At 36.8% G+C, this 17044-nt stretch overlaps 1 protein-coding gene across 3 annotated transcripts in view; it reads left to right on the top strand.

The window, feature by feature from the left end:
- PTPRA (protein tyrosine phosphatase receptor type A) overlaps nucleotides 1–17044 on the top strand; it is a 126042-nt gene that overhangs the window by 54763 nt on the left and 54235 nt on the right. For 2 of the 3 annotated variants that reach the window (XM_090286132.1, XM_090286130.1), the window contains 3 exons: nucleotides 749–827; nucleotides 1281–1607; nucleotides 6296–6322. In XM_090286132.1, the coding sequence (XP_090142258.1) occupies nucleotides 755–827; nucleotides 1281–1607; nucleotides 6296–6322 (427 nt within the window). In that variant the 5' untranslated portion in view covers nucleotides 749–754. The remainder of the gene's footprint in view (nucleotides 1–748; nucleotides 828–1280; nucleotides 1608–6295; nucleotides 6323–17044) is intronic. The other variant, XM_090286131.1, reaches the window with a different exon arrangement.

Genomic DNA, 17044 nt, shown 5'->3' with positions numbered 1-17044 from the left:
CTGCTGAACTCATTTCCTTGTTAGCCATAGCTGCTGGGTATATATGAACCACCTGCATGTCCCCACTCTTCCTCAGGAGAGGCATGCCCTGCTTCCCATGGAGAGTCACTACCATATTGAATTACCTTTAGGCTGTGAGGCCCATGAAGATAGGACCTATGAGTGTAGTGCTCCATAGTGGTTTCCCTAGCACCTAGCTCAGTGTAGAACACGAATCTAAATGGACAAATGAGCCACTGTTAGTGGTGGGAATGTGCTATGGCCCTTTGATATGGTTTGAGGTGGAAAAAGCTTGAGGACAGCTGTATAATGTCTGCTCCAAAGGGCAATACAGTCATGCAGTCACCTTATCTTTTCCATACTTCTCGTTCTGAAGATGCTAAAGCTTCACAGAGCAATCACCTGGAGAGCTTTTAAAAAGACAGCTACCCAACTCTCACCCCCAGAGATACAGTGTGGTATGAGGATTTTTTAAAGTTCTTTGGGTGATTCTAAAGTGAAGCCAAGGTTGAGAATCACTGTGCAAAACACTTTGTTTTTATCAAGTCTTATTTGTATTTATATGAAAATTCAATCAGGTAGTTGGGTTCCTGGGGAAATGTACATATCAGACTCCAAAAAAATTATTTGTCCTGTGTGCACATTTCAATAGCTGGGAAGATTTTTCCCAAAATACTGCTTTGGTGAGTAGTTTGGACTTAATTAGAATAATATAGAATCTTACCTAACATGGTGCTCTCTCTTCCAGGTCAGCATGGATTTCTGGATCGTTCTTGTTCTGCTTGGCAGTAGTCTGATACTTGTCAGTGCCAACAATGCAACCACAGGTAAATTGTCATTTAATAAGGCTGGTATTCAGAGTAAAATTTTGCTTTCACATTTAGTGACTCATAGTTGAAGATGTAGGTGATATTTAATTGAGAAAAAATACTTAGTTTTCCTTAAAAGTGATGGTAAAATAAATGTCTTTGGAAATCTCTTGAGTTATAGTGAATGCTCATCATTGAGATATATATCATACTACACGCTATTACATATACCATATACATACTACTTTAAGTAAATAAAAAGACGGTGTATTCTTTTGGAGTTGGTAGAAAGGATCCAGCACTAGATAAAGGGCATGTACATGTATGTGTGCGTGCGTACGTGCTCGTTCGTTTGTTCATTCTTTGTTTGATCTCCAAGTGTTTGAAATTTATTAATACTTGCTTTGTGCCTCAGAGCTTTTAAGCTATCACTTTTCATGTGATGTTTCCTTATTTTCTTGGTGTTTGTAGTTTCACCTACAAGATCTATTGAAGCGTCAGTAGCAGAGGCAGTAAAAGAAGAAACCAAAACTTCAAATCCTACTTCTTCAATAACTTTTTCTGTGACACCAACATTCAGCCCAAATCTAACTCTGGAATCTACCTATGTAACCACTGTCAATTCTTCAGATTCTGAAAATGGAACCACAAGAATAGCAAGCACCAGTTCTGTAGCTACTACAGTTTCACCAAATGGAACGTGGCTTCCAGACAACCAGTTCACAGATGCCAAAACAGAAGCTTGGGAGGGGAATTCCAGCACTGCAGCAACCACTCCAGAAACTTCCCCTCCTCCAGGTACTAGAGATGGTTTCTATTTATTCTTTCTTTTGCTCTCTGAGTTTATTCACCTTTATTATTTTTCTTTGTGTTTTCTGGCCATAATATTTCTTGAAATAAGTAAAATTGCCCAAATGAAGCAATGAAATCTAAATATAGGGAATTCTCAGGAATATCTGGTTAATATAAGGTTAAGAGGAAAGAAGAAAGATTCTGGGGAATACCCTGCTTTGCATGGGTTCCTGGTTAGATTGGAGAGGTTTAATCGTGTTTAAAGGTAGAGAAGAGGGTTGAAAATAGAAGAGAAAGAGGGAAGCTAATTGGTGAGGCAAGAGACAGAAGGTGCAAGTATACAGAAGCTAAGTAATAGCATTATCCCTGAAAAGGAAAGGATCTATGGAGACAATGGGAAAGAAAATGGATCTGGATATCCAAAATAATTCGATGTGGAGCTAGAGACCTGTGTCGAGGGTTGACTTTAGAGAGGCTCTCAGGGAAACAGTTGAGTTGCAATGCCAGTTTGTTCAGGGCTTCAGCCCAGCCCAAGCAAAGCCTATCAGCAGAGAGTTCTCAGAAAAAGAAATACAAGTGATACTTCCAGATATGAAAAGATACTCAACCTCACTCAGTAAAATGCAAAATAAAGCTATACTGAGATGCTAGTCTTCACTTGACAGATTTAAGTTTGATATTTTACTGCATTGAAGAGAGTACAGAAAAACAGGCACTGATACACTGCTTATGGAAATATATTTTCCAGTGGAGGGAAATCTGGCAATATTCATCAGTTTACAAATGCACCCTTAAAATAATTTACCCTACTAATATTGTCATATATGCTTGAAATGACAAATTGTATTGTTTGTAAGAGTACTTTGAAAACAACCTTAATGTACACTGATAAGGAAGACTGGATAAATACTTTAAGGTATATCTATACAATGAAGCAGCGCTTTACTATAATATGGGACAAGTATAATAGGTTAAGTGAAAAAAAGGAATGTGCAGACATGTACAAAATATACTTATTTTATTATAAGTAGAAGAAAAAATATAAGTATGTGCTTGCTTATTTTAAAAAGAAAAATGAAAACTCAAAGCCAAGTTCAATAGGAAAGAAAAATAAGGAAAATTAAAGCATTAATTCAGGATATGTCCAATATCCAAATAATAAAATTTTGGAAGAGGAGAACATAGAAACTGGAAAAGAGAAATAGAAAACTAACCAAAGAAAAAGGCAATTATAAATCCAGAAAAAGATAGTACGAGAAAAGGAAAATAAGCCTATTATATCTATACCTCAGCAGGTAATAATATTACAGTCTTAATAATATAAAACATTAAATACTGATTTAATAAAAAATTATGATATAACAATTATGGAAGAATTGGTAAGTGGTGGTGATGAGTAAAATGTGTGGTTTCAGACTCTGACATCCTGATGTATAATAAATGTTTATTTGAACAGAAATTACCAGTGAAATGCAGTTTCAGTCTCTGAGACATGAAATGTTTTAACTGTTTAGAATGTTAGGCTTTTCTGGCTCATTTATAGAAGCCTTTTAATGTTAGGGAAATGAGCCCTTTGCCTACTTGTGATAAAGCTGCAAGTATTTCCCCCGAGTTGGTCATCTAGCTTTTCTGCATTGCAGAAACTATTATTAGCAATTTTTTAATTTTTTTTAATTAAAAAATTTATCAGCTTGTTTCAGCTAAATGTTTTTTAGGTATTAGATTATATCTAGGAAGGCTTTTCTGACTCCAATATTATCAAATAAATTTCCTTATATTTTCTTCTAGACTTTTATAGTTTTTTGTGTGTGTGTTGCATATGCATGTGCATGCATGTGTGTGCTGAAATCTTTTATCCATCTGGAATTTATTCCAATGTAAAGCGTGAGCTATGGATTTGTTTTTCCCAAATAATTAACTACTTGTCTCAATATCCTTTCATGAATAATTATTTTTTCCTCACTGGCTCCAGTGCCACCTCTATCATATATTGAATTCTGATATGTATTTAGGTTCCCATATGTATCTTAGTTCTATTTCTTGGCATATGTATTTTCTTTTAATCTTTTTCTCTGTCCATGTACAAAATCCCACTGTTTTAAAACTTGTAACTCTATAAAATACTTAATATCTGATAAGGTGAGTCATCCCTTATTAATCTTATTTTTCAGAATTTGGCTAGCAATTTTTGATTATTTTTCTTTATGAATATTAGAATAAACTTGTACAGCAGGAAAAAGTTTTTACCGATCATGTGAAATAGATTAACAGAGCAATTGACATCTTTTAAGTCTTTCTATCCAAGCATGCAGTGTAATCTATTTGCTGGTCTTATTTTATATTACTTGGGGGCAAGTTTTTTCCACTGACATTGCACATGTTTTGTTCAGCTTATTTCTAATATTTTGAAGGTCTTTTTGCTTTGTTCTTTTAGGTTGGTTTTTTTTTTTTTTGCTAGTATAAATGGAGTACTACTTTTTTTTTTAATTCAGATATAATTGGTTTGTAACATTGTTTTAGTTTTAAGTATATTTAGGCTATTGCTTTTTATAGGTATGTTTTATATTGGTCATCTTAATACATTCCTTAGTATTTGACATAATTTTCTTCAATTATCATAAGCCTTTTAAATCATCTCATCTGCAAATAATCTATTCCTAATTTTTAGATCTCTTTTTTTCCTTCTGATTAAATAAAATGGCAGATACCTCCAGAACAAAGTTAGGAAGCAAAAGCAGACAGCCTTGTCCTTGTACCTGACTCTAAAGGGGATACTCTTAATCGTTTTCCATTAAACATGGTACTCACTCTTGGGTTGAGACAAACATATTTATCATGTTCAGTATTTGTCACTTTATTCCTGTTTTAAAGAGCATATATGTCAAGAATGGGTGTTAAATTTTGCCAATTGCCTGTTCAACATCAATGAACAAGATCAGTATGACTTGTTTTATGATATTCTCTGATGAATCATATTAACAGATTTACTGTTTTTGAACTGTTTACATTCCTGCAAAAACAACTGTATTTTGTTGTGTTGTATTTTCCTTTAATGAACTGTTGCAATTTGTTAGATAATTATTTTATTTTGGATTTTTTTGTTGAGATTCATAAATTATTTCTAAATGAATTTGTTCTGTGCATTTCCTTTGTATTTGTGCTACATTTTGGTAAATTTTAGTTGCCACTGTTTTGTTTTGCTTCATGGAAAGAATTGAGTTTACCTAGAAAACTATGCACTTCATTCATGTTTTCAAAATTATTTGAATGGGTTTGAGGAAAAGTCAGTTCTTACATAGCTATAAATATTTATTTTATATATTTATGTTTTTTTTTTTTGTTTAGGTTGGCTGACCATTTATCTGTTTCATGATTCATTGCTTTTTTTCCCCCCGAAGAACCTGCTATTGTATATTTATTACTTCTGTCTTTTTCACTTTTTATTTTATTGATTTGTTTTTATTTTTCCTGCTTTTCTTAGATTTATTTTGTGCTTTTTCAGTCTTCCTGAATTGAATGCTTAACTTGTTTGTTTTTATTCTTCCCAGTTAATATATTTAATGCTATGAATTATTTATAAACATAGCTTTAGCCATATCCTATAAGTATTCCTTTAGGTACTTGTATTAGTTAGGGTGCAGTCTAAGCTACTCTGACAAAGACACAGCAAAATTCAGTGACTCAAATTAAGACAGAAGTGTCTTTTTCTCCCCTATCCACATTCCAGAGGTAGACAGAGGCTTTGCCTCATGTAGAACCAAGTTCCTGATTGCTTGTGGCTCTATCATCCCAACAAAATTTTTCTCATCTGTTTGGTTAAAGATGGCTTTCATCATTGGGTTCTGGTTTCAGCCCCTGGGAAGGGTGAACAGAGGCAATGGGGACTTTTTTTTTTTTAAACAAGGGATATGACCAGAAGTTGCCCTCATCTCTTTTGCTCACATCCTATTGGCTTGAATTCTTCATATGACTACTACACAGCACAAACGAGTCTCAGAAATGTAGTCTCTAGCTAGACAGCTTTGTGCTCAGCTAAAAACAAAAACAAAAACAGGGGTTCTGTACCAAAGACAAGATAAAAGAAGAGACTGATATTGGGAGAGAGTTGGTGGATTTTGCCACAAGACTAATTTTATTTTCATTTTTTACATGTTTTGTAATTTGGTTTTGTTTTTAATTTTCAAGTGTTTCTTTGTTAACTTCTAGTTTTATTGTATTATAAAATAATATCTATATTTCTATTGCAGGGAATTAATAAGGGCTTGTGGATATTCCATAAGCCTTTGAAAAGGTTATTTTCTGTTAGTGTATAGAGTTTGGTCTATATCAATTAGATTTTATTGCCTGTTATCATTTAGGTCTTTCATATCCTTAATTATATGCTGTGGCATTTTAATGACCTAAAAGACATAAAGACCTCTTGATACCATTGTCTGTATTTCTCTATATATTATTTTACTTTTTATGACTATTGATGCTGCATTGTTTTTATATTCATGGAGGACAAACCACTGATTAAAGTTTAGTGAATCTGGGCAATCTTGTTTCCCAGTTGGAGGGTGCCTCATTCTAGCTCCAACACTACAAAAATGAAAGTATCTGTATTCCTAGGGTTTATTTCATCTTACTTTAGATTGATAGTAATGTTTTTCTTTAATTTGAGTGAATGTTTCTATTTTTCACTTGTTACACAGGTAATTCTGACTCGAAGGACAGAAGAGGTGAGCCACTCACCTTATGTCTGACCCTCTTACAGTGTATATTATGTCATGTTTCCTCTGTGGTAACCTTGTCCATCTGTGACTGTTACATATGTTTACTTTCCCTCAAGTTGTTTTTACATTAACCTCAGAAAAGAGTAACAGAAACAAGTACTCATTATGTTTTTAAATGTAGATTACAGACTCTAAAAGCTATAATGCATTTTAACAAGTAATAAAACAACTGTATTTTACTTTATCATGTCATCTTGTTAATATTACCCTTTGGTGACATTAGGCCATAATTTATACTCCATAGTTAATCACTAATTTTTAGGCCATAGTTACCTTGAAACAACCTCTACCTTTGTGTTGTTTTACCCTACTCTATAAAATGTTGACCCTTTGTCACTTCATATGGATTTTCAGCCCTTTAGTGTAAAGTCCCTATTAGTGGAGATGCTGCGTCAGTGGTCTAAGCAGTACTACCAAATCCCTGATCACAAGAGAACAAAGTATATGGGTTCATATCTGTAGACATGGCATGTTTTGCGTAGGATAATACTAAAGCTACAAAGAGCATAAGAGAAAGAGAAATCCTCCAGAAGTCTTAAGAAATGAGAATTGCATTTGAGTTTAGAAAATGTTAATCTGTGATCCTATCTTTGTCATCATGATTTCCTATTTTTATCAAATCAGACTTTTTGAGGTGAGGTGTTTTTTTCTGATTCCATTATTTAACCATGCCTATATATTTTTCTGCATGATTAAGTAATGGAACATTTGAAGGCTTATGAAGTCCCATTAAGTAGGGAGCATTTGAATCAGAAAAGTAGTTACTCTAACCCTTTATGTGTTGTCTCTGCCACTGTATTTGGTGAAAAATAGTGTGGTGTTTTCATATTGTGTACAGAGTTCCCCCATTTTCCAGCTCTTGTTTTCCTAAATGTAGGAACTAGTTTAGATTAATACAGTATCTTGGCGATTTTTACTCTCTTATCAGATTCTAACTATTAAATGTAGAAGTGTATAGATTTGTGTTGGAACGGATAATTATAGTCTCTCCCTAAAACTGCTCTTCTAATCAATCTTACAACAAAGTCAAAAGACAAAGTTGTAGGCTTCAAGATTAAACATAAGATCTGTGATACCTTCTATTTAGTGTTTATTTTCTTAATATTCAGCCTTTCTCTTACCCCAGATATATCCGTGTTTTGTCTAGTTAACTGATATAGATTTGAATAGTTTCAATATTGTGATTAAGAAGAAATAAAATTACATTAATTATCAAGGTCATTGCTAATTGTGACATAATACTAATATAATAAACCTCCTTTTAAATTAAAAAATAATTTTGTGTAATTACCTTTGACCAAACAGGAAAATGAAGAGGCATACATATTCTCAGAAGTCTCTAATATGTACTGATGAGTTTACCAGAGCAGATCTTGTAGTATTGCTGTAAGAAATTTTTTTATTGCAGAAACTTCCTTTTTCTGTTAAAAAAAATTTTTTTTTCTTTTTTATTTTTAGAGAGTGGGGAAGGGGGAAGAAATAGAGGGAGAGAAACATCAGTGTGTGAGAGAAACATCAACCGGTTGCCTCTCTCATGTGCCTCCAATTGGGGACTGTCGTGGACATACGTGTATGCTCTGACGGGAAATTGAACCTGTGACCTTTTGCTCCATGAGACAGTGCTCAGCCTGGTAGTATTGTTGTAAATTTTGATGTAAAGTTCGATTTTAAAGGCAAATGCTTTTTAGGAAACAAGGCAATTGTTTTGAAATATTTACATTATAATGGGTTTGCTGAGCAAGTTGTTTCTATGCAGATTCAGTTAAGGATTATAAGTTTTTATGCACTGGCCTTTGTGATGCTTTTGAACAGCAATATCTGGGGAAGGAGGGGAGTGAGGGACAGAAACATCCATGTGAGAGAAACATCGATTAGTTGCCTCTCCTACACACCCCGACTGGAGAAACCTGCAACGTACGCATGTGCGCTGGCCGGGTATTGAACCTGCGAGCTTTCATTTTATGGGAGGATGCTCCAACCAACTGAGTCACACTGGCCAGGGCATGGCTGTTGTTTTAATTGTCAAAGTAGAAAGGGAAAAAAAAGAGAGGAAGGGAGGTGGGCAGCTTTACTTCCTTTCTTCTGAAGTCCAAGAAACTGATATTTTCCCATGTGTATTTTTTTAAAAATGTATTCCAAATTATTTTGGAATGCATTGGTAGAACCAGCTTTTGTTCTAATTGTGATTAAAATATATATAATATAAAATTTGCTGTTTTAAATGTACAGTTAGCGGCGTTCACTTTGCTGTGCAACCATCGCCAAGCATTCATCTCCAGAGTTTTTCTATCATCCCAAACTGAAACTCTGTGACCCATTTAAACACTAATCCCTTTTCTCCTCCTAGCCCCTGATAATTATCATTCTGCTTTCAGTCTTTATGAATTTTACTATTCTAGGTACCTAATTTAAATGGAACCATTTTGTTACCAGTTTTTCTTTCAAAGTGTTTTACTGTTGTTAACTTTGATAATTTGTGTAATATATAGTAATCCATAAAACCACTTCTGGCATTATCTACCAAATACCTCTTCACCATGAGGTCAGTGGTCATGAGTATACTCCCTAGCTGTTATTTAGTCTTCACATAGTTTTACATCTCAATTTTATTAGTTTTGTTCTAGGGGAAACAAACTGAGACAGAGATTTGCATGCAGCAAGCTTATTGGGGAGTATTTTCTCTGTATGGCACCTGTGAAGCAGTAAAGGCAGTAGTAGTATTGGGTAGAGGGAGGAAATAAAATGTCATACAGTCAGAGCAAAGGCAGCAAAGGCCTCAGCCAGTCCCAAAGGAAGCTCTGGAGCTGGAATTGGCAGTTGGGGGAGGTTCTTCCCCTGGACCAGGCTACTGGTTAGGCCAAGGGCAGTTCCTAGGGAAGGACTTGGCTGAGAGCCTTTAGCAGCTAATCCTCCCAACAGCTGGGGGAATAGGTTCTTTGTTCCTCAAGGAGAATCTGTAACATCTACTACTATTCCCGTGAAGTTTGAGCAAGATAGTGATGCATTCTCCCATTCATAAATAGAGATTTTCCCATCTAAGAAAATGTTACTTAATGATTTTGATATATGTATGCAGGCTGGGGAGTGAGTGTCATAGTGGAATATTGGGAGAGGCAGTGTATGCAGTGGTTAAAAAAAGCATGGATTTTGGAGCTAAGCCACCTGAGTTTGTGTGTTGTTGACTCTAGCACTTACTAGCAGGGTGAGATAGGTGTTTTAATTTCCCTGAGCCTCATTTAACCATTTGCAAAATAGGATAGGAACAGAATTCTCTTTATAAGGTTGTTGTGAGGAATGAAGTAACACTAAGTGCTTGGCCTAGTGCTGGGTTGGCACATAGCAGTTGCTCAGCAAGTGTTGCAATTGCATTGCTACCTACTACCATCACCCCCTCAGTTACTGTTACTATTAGAAGGGGGACTAAGGAGATCAGGAATCTTAGTCATCCATTCAGAACTCAAAGAAACAAGGACACTCCTAGGGTCTCTGGAGGCTGGTGTGCAAGGCACCTCCCAAGGCAGGGTCATCTAGCAACCAACCATACCACCACAATGGTGGATGTTAACTAATTCTCTGCCCCACACATTTTAAACAAAACCCCATAAGCCTTTTTATTTTAATAGTTTTTTTTTAATAATAGGATTTTTACATGAAGACCTTATAACTGATATTTATTACATAGCAAGAACACTGGATAAAGCTGTTAACCATACTTTAAATTAATTTGGGTGTACATTAAGTCCTCGCTTAACATTATCAATAGGTTCTGCAACGTATAACAAAACTTAAGTTCTAGACATCTCATCAGTGCTATAATGAAATGACATTGAATGAAACAGTGTTATTCGGGGACCTGCTATAATCTTTTCTGTAACTCTTTTTAAAATCTGGAAATAGTATTCTCCTAATATTTGTGAAGGAGTCCTTGAGCTACAGAGTTCTAGAACCGGACAGGATAAACATTCTATGAATCCCAGAGGCTCCATAAAGTTTCTTAGCTATCTGATCAGATCACCTGCTCCCCCTGGCTTTTTCCTTCAATACTTTGCTAGAGTTGCAGTCTAGAATGGGGCTGACATTCTTGGTTAAAGAGGTGTTTTTGGATTATCATAGTAAGTGACATATTATTATTGTGACCTCCATTTATGATGGCTTTCTGTAAAAACACCTTTAGTAATATATTTATTCAGCACTTGTTGGATGCTGTGGATTCCAGAAAGAGAAATGTCTCATGGAAGAAACATGTGAACACCAGGAATCAAAAAGCTCACTCAGCTACATGCTATTGGATATACCACATAAGGTGCTGTGAGAGTGCTTAAAAGACTTATTATTGTACCTGGAAAGTGAGAATGAGGCATGAAAGTGAGCTTTATGCAGTTTAAATTAATATAGTAACTGAGGAAAATGAGGCTGCACCAAACAGGATAAAAGCAAGAAGACATGAAAGAGCAAGTTATGTGTTTGAGCAGCAGTGCACAGCTGATGTGCACGAGGTGGGGAGTAGCCAGAGGTGGTCCCAGCAGAATGGGGTTGGTGGTACATTGAGCTCAGGAGTCAGGGCATCTTCTGGTGACAGTAAGGAAGGAAGTGACATGGTCAGGTTTTTTTATTGTTGTTTTCTTTTTTTAAGAAATATAACTCCAGAGGACTTAGTAGAAATTAAGGCTTCTAAATGGTAATTTGGCCTAAGCCAACAGTGATTGGGCTCAGCCCAGTGGTTTGGGCTTTTATGGCAACCTGGTAGCTTTTTCTGTTTTTAGAGCCAATAGCAAATAAGTTGATAAATACTTCTACCAAAAAGTGTGGAGACAAGACAAATAAATGGGCCTTGGCATAAGGCTAGAGGAGTATGGGTTTTATTTCACTGATTATTTTTATAGTTGACTAAGGTGTGTCTAAGTCCTTAGGTGACTCACCTATCTACTTATGAGCCCTTAGAATAATGTGACCCTTTGTTTTCTTGGAAAGGGGGTATAGCAAATATACACCTGTGGGAGAGGGGGCAGCAGGGACTGGACCAGTATCCCTGCCTTGCCTGCAACCAACCTGCACCTGCAAAGCTGTGTCTCCAGAGGACCTAGACCAGACAAGCCTGAGCATGATGAGAGGATGAGTCTGTCCAGCTTGGGAGGAGCCCTAGAAGGGTGACTTGATCCATATAGGGAGCTGTAAGTTCTCCTGTTTTCTTAATAGATCTAAGTCTCCTTCCCTCACAGAGGTCTGTCTGTGTTGTCTTTAACTATATCAAAAACGTGGGAGTTCCCTGGCCAGGTTGCTCAGTTGGTTGGAGTGTTCTCCCGTGTACCAGGAGGTTGTGGGATCTAGCCACAGTCAGGGGACATACCTAGATTGCAGGTTCAATTCCTGGTCGGGTAGCATGGAGGAGGCAACCAATTGATGTTTCCCTCTCCCTACCTATCTCTCTTCTCCTCCCCCTTCGTCTCTCTCTAAAAATCAATAAACATGTCCTCAGGTGAGGATTTTTAAAAATGTGTGGATGTAATTCAGATCCCAAGATGTAAAATATGATTTTTATGATAGAGGAGTGTTCTGGCCTGAAAGCTTGTAAGAATTAGTTGTTGGTCCTTTAGTTTATGAATAGCCTGAAAAGTACTGCAACTGTGTGGTCTTGCTTTAGATTTGCAGATGTGTGATATGGGCAAGTTAATCTCTCTTCAGTTTTCCTTATCCATAAAACTTATCGGTTTTAGAATAATTGAATGATATAATATGTGTGATCCTTTGATCTATACCTGCTACATAGTGCTTAAACATTAATAATTTTTATTAATTTCTAAGTTATCTGACTGACTGTTCTTGTCATATTGCTTATGGTTTCCTTCCTGATGCTTGATCCATTCATTCAGGACTTTTTCTGACCGCCCCATCTTACATCACAGAACACCTACCCCCATTCTCTCTGTTGCCATGCCTTATTGTTTTTCTTCATAGCACTTATCACAACCTGTATTATATATTTCTTTAGTTATCTGTTGTCCTATCTCCTCTACTAATATAAGCTTCCCAAGGATAAAGAATTTTTATTTGTTCACTACCATATTCTTAGGACCTGCCTGCCACAGCTGTCACTCAAGATAGAGTTATTGAAAGATATCAGGGGGTGGTATTGAATCCATGCCCTCAAGAAGTTTGTAATTTAATAGTCATAAAATCAATTGCCTTAATTCAGTGTTACAAGTTGTATCAGAGTAGGTATGTAGTATTATGGACATAAAAGAAAGAAGCAGTTACCAAAAAAGTGATATTTGAGTGGAATCATGTACGAGGAGTAATAGTAATAACATTCTAGATCAGGGGTAGCAAACTTTCTCTACCAAGGGCCAGATGATAAATAATTTTCAATTTTTCAACCGTACTATCTCTGCCACATCTACTCAACTGTAGTGCAAAAGCAGCTATAGACAGTATGTAAATGGATGAACATGGCTGTGCTCCAATAGAATTTTATTTATACAAACAAGTGGTGGCCTGAAACACCAATTCAAAAGGATATATGTACCCCTATGTTCATAGCAGGGTTATTTACAGTAGTCAAGATATAGAAGTAGCCTAAGTGCCCATCAGTAGATGAGTGGATTAAAAAAAAGCAACTGTGGAATATTTACACAATGGAGTATGTACTACATAGCAGTAAAAACAAAGGAACTCACCTTGTGATAGCATGGATGGACCTAGAGAATAAGCCAGTCAGTGAAAGACAAATGCCATATGAGCTCACTTATATGTGGAATCTAATGAGCAAAGTAGAATCAGAGGCATAGAAACGTGGAACAGACTGACAGCTGTAAGAGGGGATGGAAGAGGTGGGGACTGGTTGAAATAAGGTGAAAGTATTAGCCAAAGAATGTATTTGCATGATCCATGGACATAGACAACAGAGTGGGCACTACCTGAGGGAGTGGAGGGAGTGAGGGCGGGAAAAGGAGGAAAAACTGGGACAACTGTAATAGCATAAACAATAAAATATAGTTGTAAAGGGGGAAAAAAAACAAGCAGTGGGCTACATTTAGGATGTATTTCCTCTGTTTTAGACAGAGACCTGCCTGAGCCTAGGAAGCTGGAGTATGTGAGCTTCTGGATGCCAAGGCCAAATCTTTTCCTATCAGGCACTTTGCAAATGCTGCTGCTGCCTTTTATTTTTATTTTTTTATTTTTTTATTTTATTTATTTTTAGAGAGAGGGAAAGGGAGAGAAACAGAGAGAGAGAGAGAGCGCAACATTGTTGTGTGAGAGAAACATTGTTAAAAGTTGCCTCTCCCATGCCCCCAACATGGGACCTGGCCTGCAGCCCAGGCATGTGCCCTGACCAGGAATTGAACCGGCCACCTTTTGGTTTGCAGGCTGGCACTCAGTCCATTGACCTACATCAGCCAGGGCTGTTGCTTCTTTTAAATCTTACATTGACTGTAAAGGATGAAGAAGTATTTGCATTTCATGAAGCATTCCTTTTTAAAGCTGAAAATAATACATTGTGTGTGTATACCATATTTTACTTATTTATTCATCCATCAATGGAAAATTGGTTGCTTCTACATTTTAGCTGTTGTGACTAATGCTGCTATGAACATGGGTGTCCAAATATCTCTTCAAGACCCTGCGTTTTAAAAAATTGTTTTTATTTTGTAGAGAGAGGGGAAGGGAGGGAGAAAGAGAGGGAGAGAAACATCAATTAGTTGCCTTCCATACGTGCCCTGACCACAGGGACTGAACTTGCAACCTTGGTGTGTACCAGACATGTGCTCTGACCAGGAATCACACCAGCAGTCTAGGTTTGTGGGATGACACTCAACCAACTGAGCCACATTGGCCAGGGTTTTAAGACCCTGCTTTTAATTCTTTAGGGCATATACCCAGAAGTGGAATTGCTGGATCATGTGGTAATTTTATTTTTATTTTTTTGTGTACCATTTTACATGTCCACCAACAGTGCACAAGGGTTCTAATTCTGCCATATTCTGGCCAACACCTGTTATTTTTTATTTATTTTTTTTATAGTAGCCATGTATTTATCCTTCACTTCAACATTACCACTATACGCCAGTTATTTTCTGGTTATTTATTTATTTATTATAGTAGCCATCCTGACAGGTGTGAGATTGCTCCTTGTTTTATAGTGGCTTTAAAAAAAAATAGTGCTCTTTTGCACAAATTGCAATACACTTTTAAAGACTTATTTATTTATTTTTGTATTACCTCTTCTTCCCAGGACTACCATTGCTGTTCTTGGTTTTTGTGACGGTCACCTGTAGGGCTGTGGTTAAGCTTTGCTCTGGAGCATTGACTGGACTGGATTGTGCTCACAGTAGGTGTCCCTTCAGGAGGAACAGGAACATATCCTAAACTAGGGGTTCAGTCATGGTTTAGGGAGTTGGACACAGCTATCCTCTAGGCAGAACTACCTTTCTCCTTTCTCTTTCTTCATCTCTTGCAGCTTCCTAGAATTATATCTGTCTTCAGGGCCCACCTGGGAAACCCTCTGTGGATTTAGTGTACCTAGCCGTCATGTGAAATGTATAGATCCTCTCCGGATGTCAATCCTAACCAAACCAGACAAACAAAAAGTGTATGAGACAACCAGGGATATTTGAAAAGTAACAATATTAGATTATATTAAGGAATTTGTGTTGCTTTTTAGTGGGATAATGGTGTTCTGATTATGTTAAGAATTAGTATCTCTTAGTGATAAATACTAAAGTAATTACAGTTGCTATGATATGTCTCAGATTTGCTTTAAAATAATCCAGTGGGATGGATATGGAACAGTGGTTTTCAACTCGGGGTAGTTTTCCCCCAGAGGACAATTGGCAATGTCTAGAGATGATTTTTGATCATCACAGTTGGTTTCCCCCTTCATCTAGTAGGTAGAGGCCAAGTATATTCTTAAACATCTTAACATTGCCCATGTCAGCCCCCCACAACAGAGAATTATCTGTTCCAAAATTTCATTAGTGTAAGTTTGAGAAACCCTGCTATAGATTTTTAAAACTGGCATGTAGTGGTAATGTTTCTGAAGTGAAGGATGAGTACATAGTGATTTATTGTAGTGTTCATTTTACTCTTGTGTAAGTTTGACAGTTTCCCATAATAAAAAAGTTTTAAAATATGTATACAGCAAATATATATATATGTATATATATGTGTGTGTGTGTGTGTGTGTGTGTGTATACATATATATATATAAATAAAATTTTCTTTTAAAAAGAATCAGCTCTCTGACAACTTCCCCATCCCCCACTCTCGACAGAGCTATTTTTCAGGCTGAGTCTGGATGGAACACCACTGCTTGTTACTCAGCCTGTGGGTGTACTGATTCTGCTCTGGCAAACCTTTGGTTAAATACCGTCCTCCTACACCAGTGCTCACTTTCATCCCCACTCCCGGTTGACTCTGAGCTTGAGGTGTTTCCAGACCCAGACGATTAGAACCAATACTTGCCTTTCCAGATGTAGGTTCTTCAACTCTGATAGCTCTCTTCAGCATCCAGTCACATCTGTTTAGTCTTCTACAAACCCCTCAAAGTTTTTGGTTTACTAGCACCATCCTTTGCTGCCTTCCCAAAATGCTTTTAGTTTATTAGTATGTTTATATTTCTTCTATTATTTCAGTGTCTTTTTGGGAAGAGCAATAAATAAAATTATTGATTCAGCTGACCATCTTGAGCTAGGTGTTTTAAATTCTTTTAATACTTGCTATACAGCCCTCTGTGATTGGCATTTAATAAAGACATTTAGTGTTATATCAGTCATTAATTCATTTATTCATTCACTCATTGTAGTCCAGTACTTACTGCCAACTATGGGTGAAGTTTTCTGCTAGGTTTTAGGTATATGGTGAGAAACAAAGCAAGTATGTAATGCTTGTCCTTGTAGAATTTATGGTATAAAGAAGGTGCGCTCATCAACTGAACTCAAATAAATATGTAATTACAAAGTGTGAGAGGTAATAACAGAATATCAAGGGAAATAACAGAGTGCTCTGTGAGAATAATAAAATCCTAGCTAACATTGACTGAGTACATAATATGAGGTCTCTCCAGAAGGTATCCAGCCATGTAATATGCAAAATAGACATTTATTGCAGAAGATACAAGGTACGAGAAACATTATACATAGGACAATGACACCTCACTCCCCTTTAAAGTAGACGCCTTGGGACCTCACACAGTTCTCCTAGTCCGCCATCAGCAGCCCCGTTGTATTTTCCTGAATCTCATTGACAGTCTGAAATCTCTTCCCTTTTAGAGATGATTTAAGTTTTGGAAAAGGCCATATGTTGCAGGGTGCCAAATCTGGGCTGTAGGGGTGCTGAGTCACCTGGGTGATTTGATGTTTCACCAGAAAATTCTGCACGAGGTGTGATGCATGAGCAGGCGCATTATCATAATGAAGCTGCCAATCACCAGTTGCCCATAGCTGCAGCCTTCTGAATCATCCGAATAGTGTCCATAGAGGAATGTTCAAGCGTAACACAAAATTTGACGCAGATTCATTGCTCTACTTGCTCAGTCATTTTTGGATGTGATGGCCACACAGTACACATGCTCACTCAGTGGCATCTACCATCCCCACTGACTTGTACAGTGAAGTCATCATTGTTCACACATGTGCATTCCAGTCCATTCTCCTTGGCTGCCAGGTTACATTG

Source organism: Furipterus horrens, unplaced genomic scaffold (genome assembly GCF_987537825.1).
Source record: "Furipterus horrens unplaced genomic scaffold, mFurHor1.1.pri manual_scaffold_8, whole genome shotgun sequence".
NCBI classification, from domain to species: Eukaryota; Metazoa; Chordata; class Mammalia; order Chiroptera; family Furipteridae; genus Furipterus; species Furipterus horrens.
Note: the sequence above shows the minus strand (reverse complement) of the source record. Positions and strands in the feature narration are given on the sequence as shown.